Source organism: Chrysochloris asiatica, unplaced genomic scaffold (genome assembly GCF_000296735.1).
Source record: "Chrysochloris asiatica unplaced genomic scaffold, ChrAsi1.0 scaffold00097, whole genome shotgun sequence".
In the NCBI taxonomy this organism is placed as follows: Eukaryota; Metazoa; Chordata; class Mammalia; order Afrosoricida; family Chrysochloridae; genus Chrysochloris; species Chrysochloris asiatica.
In genome coordinates, this window is record NW_006408615.1 from 4,927,556 (window position 1) to 4,932,485 (window position 4,930).

The following is a 4,930-nucleotide window of genomic DNA, read 5'->3' on the forward strand; positions in this document are numbered from 1 at the left end:
TTAATGACAGACAAGGATCACAGAGATTTGATTCACAAAAGAGCAGCCCCCTGAATCCAGCCTCCCACCCTAGAAAGTTGCATCCTCAGGATTAAAACCAAAGCTGACAGAGGAAAAACCAAGCACTGAGACCCCCATTACAATACTCAAGACAACAAGCCCACACTGAACATGGGCTGGAAGAAGACTCTGTAAAACTGCAGGTTCACAGGTATTTTTGTTTGGTATCAAGCTCACTGCTGGCAGCCCGGTGGGCTTTAGGTGGTTCCTAACTCTCCCACCCCAGTAGACCACCATGCTTCCCAGCCCAGGAAGCCGCTGGGGTTCTGTTGGAGGAAGCAGAGCGGGCCAGGCCCATTTACTGCATAAGGTGACGGGCAGCCGCCTTGCGGATGAGCCGCTCCGTCAGGGGTGAGCCGGGCTTCAAGGCGTCACGTTCCATCAGAAGGCTCCTGCAGAAACAGATATGGGTTCTGTTGGGGAACCTTCTGGAAGACAGGAACCTCCTCAGCCCCAAGGCAGGCACTGGCAGCCCAAGCTGGAGGACAGGGCAGACCAGAGAGCAAGTGAGACATTCCCTTGATGGCTGGTGAGTTCTGTGAGACATTACAGTGACGTGTAGATGTGACAGAAAATACTGAGGGGAGAGTACTAGCTGCTATCAGAGATGAAGGCTGGCACAGCATTCTGGAAAAATGAGACATTTGGGACATCTTCAACCTTTACCTCATACGGACCAGTCTTGTGCTGACCTTTCTAAAAGACACTATTCATGCAGAAGCCCCTTCACTGAGGAGAGAGAAGAGGGAACAGACTGGAACAGACTGGACAAAGGTCCAGAGACTGGAAAACTGAGAGAAGGTAGGTCTGCGAGGGGAGGTAGTAAGAGAGGAGAAGGAAAACTTTCCAGAACATACCACAGTGTGGCCCACACATCCATTTCTGAGAGAGCAACTTGACAGTCTTTTAAAAGCAAGAGCTGAGAACCGTGTGGTCCAGCGGGTGGCAGAATTCTAGGCTAAGGGAGGGTGTCACTGTGCCCGGTCTGCCCAGGGTCTGCCCAGGGACCTCTGTGGGTCAGGAACTCAGAGCTCATCCTCCTCCCTGCCCAAGGCCATTCTGAGAAAAGAGCAGATGGCCAAACAGAAGGTGGGTGCGAGCTGACTGTGGGTAAAAACCAACCCAACCCTGAGTTTTAAAAAGAGAAGATAGAGGTTCAAAACAGAAACAAACCCCCAAGCCTGCGGCCACTGAGTCAACCCCATGGGTGCAGAGAACTGTGCTCCATGGGACTGTCAGGGTTAACTTAAAGTCACCAGGCCTTCCTGCCAATGTGCCGATGAGTGGTTTCCAAACACCAACCTTTTTGTCAGTAATCAAGGCCCTTCACCAGACACGAACCCCCAACCCCACAGACCTGCTCACCATGGCCTCCCAGGTGCCGGCCCAAGCAGGAGAAGGTGAGCTGAGGCCTAGGGGACCCTGAATGTCACCTAAGTGAAACAGGAGGAAGTGTCCCAGGCCAACGTCCATGGGCCTGAGGACTCAGCATGGCTAGGATGGGGGACGGGCTGTGGGGCTGGAGGTGAGTCCTTGGCCTTGTGGGGGGGCAGGGGGCAGGCTGAGCTAACAAGGAGAACCAGAAATGGTGTAGCCCTCAAAATCAGGAACCCACTCAGTCTGCTGGGCAGCCGGTAGACTGGAGGTCATGAGGAGAAATGGGGTGTCCCTCGGTGGGGAACTCACCGTGCCACATTCCTATGGGCATCTGAGGTGCAGTTCAGGGCTGTGTGAATCAGCAACTGGTTGAAGACGTCTCTCTGAAACACCAATTCGACAAGCAAGGCTCTGTCATGTGGGGCGAGCACAAGAGAGCCCCAAGGGAGATGAGGTGCAGCCTCCGTGCCCTCCTAACCACAAGTTTACAGGGGTGGGGTGGGGCAGAGAGTGGGCACCCAAACCAGAGCTCACCTGGGCATTGCTGCCTCCGATCTGGGTGATCCGGTAGCGGATAGGCAGCAGTAGTTCCAAGGCGTGGTCAGCATTCCCCATGTCAGCCTCCACCAGGGCCCGGCACAGCGGAAGGCCCACATCTCGGGCCAGCTGGTGTTGGCAGTTCTCCTCTGGTGACCTGCCGAGGTGAGGGCCGCCCTCAGCTCTTCGTGGCCCACCTCCTGGCCCTCTGTCCCCCCACCTCATGCCAGTTTCCTACAGGTCCCTGGTACAGTGCTGGACACACAGTACTGGACACATGGTAGTGGACACACATTGGGTGTTTTGAGGGGGCGAGGTGACAGAGGGGGAAAGCAGGGCTGCACCCTAATCTTGGGCAGGGCCCCCTGCTCTGGTCTGGGTTTAGTCATCAGTGAAGTGGGCGAGGCAGTGACCTGCAGACCAGGCAGGTGGGCGTGGTTCCATGGGTCAGGTACCATCACTGTCCACTGAGTATCTCCCAGGTTAGCCCCCAACTCTATTGGAGAACAGAGCAGTTGTCCCCAAGACCCCCGTCACCACGCACTCGCTGGCCTCCTGCAGTGTGGTTAACAGCTCCTCTGTGGTTTGAGAGTCCCGTGCGCCCAAGGAGGCCATAAGGAAGTGGGCATCATTGAACAGCAGGATGTGGTCACGGCTGTGCTTCTGGGTCACCAGCAGGACGTCCTGCCAGCGCTTTCCCACGGGCACCCCTGAGGACATTGGAAGGAAACGGGCCCGGTGTTAGGCTCTGAGCACCTCCTGCCCTCACCCCATCTCCGGCTGCCTCCACCTGCATGTCCACTCTGATGACCTGCTCTAGGTGCAGCCACCCCATACCGTGGTCTCCTGACTCCCTACTGGTGCTTATGGGAAACAGCAAATCAAGAAACAGAAGACTATTGGTAGGGAAATCCAGCCAGCCTCACTCTTCTGACACCAGGAAGGAAATCTCTGAGATTGACGATCAGTCCATTTTCCTCTGTTCCCATACGGCTGCACATATGACCCCTTCTCCTGAACCTGACCCCAGGACCTCCCAAGTGAAAGGGCACACACAGTCTTCCAGACCACCCAGTCTGGTGGAAACCTCAGACACCAGCTACAAATTTCTCTGCCACCACTTGAAGGTGCCAGTTCTCAGCCCAGGGGTCCCCTCAATTCTGACCTTGTTGTTGTGAAGTGCCATTGAGTTGATTTCGACCCATAGTGACCCTGCATAGGGTTTCCAAGGAACAGCTGGTGAGCTTGAACCGCTGACCTTGCAGTTCAAATGGCTTTGCAGTCTGGCGCATTAGCCCACAGCACCATACCAGGACTCCCAATTCTGACCTGTTGTTGTTGTTGTTGTTATGTGCCATGGAGTCAGTTCTGACTCATAGCGACCCTGTACAGGGTTTCCGAGGCTGTATGTCTTTACAGGAGCAGAAAGCCTCATCTTTCTCCTGCGGAACAGCTGGTAGTTTCGAACTGCTGATCTTGCAGCCCACAGCCCAATTAGTAACCACTACGCTACCAGAGCTCTACTGACTATAAATTCAGAGGTTCCCTCAGTTGCCTCAGGTTACCAACTGTGAGCTCGGAGGCCCCCAAGATACCCCCTCATTTCTGATCTACTGCTTCCCATCACTTCCTTGGGTTTGAGAATCTACTAGAACAATTTAAAGAACTCAAGAAATCACTATACTTAACAAGGGGTTTCCAAAACTTTGTGCAAAATATGGAATGCACAGATAATGACGTTTTTTTCCCAAGAACTTTTTGAAGGCCCCGTCTCCCAGGACTCCAGGTGTGGTCTAGAGGCTTCAGAGTCACTCCAACCACTGGGGGAATTCCAGGGTGTTACAGGTCAGGAACCAAGGATGACAAAGGCCAAATTCTTTGGATGTAGTTAAATCTTTTACCCTACAATAATAGTAAAGTCCCCAGTCCCTTCTACAAACCCCAAAACCCCTTTTGAATTCTCACGGCCCTAAGGAAGTTACTCAGCAACCCATGTCCTCCCTCCCCCTCCCTGATCTTCCCACTTCTCCCTGAGGCCACCTTCATGGCTGTCCTTAGCCTTACTTTCTCAACCTGGTAATCAGACAACTGCTCTGGTGAGGAAACCAGCCCTTTCTTCCACCAACACCCCCCCCCACCCCCCAGGTCTGGGATTCCCCCAGCCTTCCTTGTACTTGCAGGGAGGTGCCCAGACTAGAAAGCTCAGGCAGGCACCTAGAGAGTCCCAGGCAGTTTCAAGCTCTCTGCCTCCACAGCTGGCAGGCCTGGGTCCCTCCCCATTGCCTTGGGTTCTGGTGAGGGTTGGCAAATGAGACACAAACTCCCATCAGCTCCGTGCTTTCGTTTCAACTGGTCCTAGGAAGTCCCCCACCTCTAGGCCTAGCCTGTGCTCCATTCCTGCTGCTCAGAGGGGTCTTTCTCCCACTTGGATGGGAGCCTGTCCTGCACACACACACACACACACACACACACACACACACACACACCCCAGCTCTGCCTCCTCCAGCCCCTCCTGGTCCTTCACCACATCCGGCTCCCTCCCTCATCCCCTGGATGGGCTGCTGCTGACTGCTGGGCCCTGTCTCTGGTCAGCCTGTGCTCACTGCACAGAACACCTGTCCCTCAGCTCCGCCTGGCAAGATGCCACTTGTGCTCTGTCTTCACATTTCTCCAGGAAGGAACCTTCTGGGAACCCTGAGCAAGACCACACACATTTCACCTCCACTAAAGAGTCCTGGTGTGGCGCGGTGAGCTAATGCACCAGACCGCCAACGTCTGAACTGCAAGGTTGGAGGTTCAAGCTCAGCAGCTGCTCCTAGGAAACCCTATACAGGGTCACTATGGGTCAGAACCGACTCGATGGCACTTAACAACAACAACAAAAGAACCAATAGATCCATTTTGGAAGAAGTGCAGCCAGAGTGCTCCTTGGAGGTCAAGATGACCAAACTTCGTC

General features: G+C 54.4%; 1 protein-coding gene across 1 annotated transcript in view; it reads right to left on the reverse strand.

Annotated features, from left to right (window-relative positions):
- Positions 1-358: 358 nt before the first annotated feature.
- TTC38 (tetratricopeptide repeat domain 38) overlaps positions 359-4,930 on the reverse strand; it is a 27,075-nt gene continuing 22,503 nt past the window's right edge. Inside the window, exons 11-14 of the mRNA XM_006866830.1 lie at positions 2,519-2,684; positions 1,972-2,131; positions 1,747-1,820; positions 359-452 (exon numbers count right to left, since the gene is read on the reverse strand). Coding sequence (XP_006866892.1) covers positions 359-452; positions 1,747-1,820; positions 1,972-2,131; positions 2,519-2,684 — 494 coding nt within the window. The remainder of the gene's footprint in view (positions 453-1,746; positions 1,821-1,971; positions 2,132-2,518; positions 2,685-4,930) is intronic.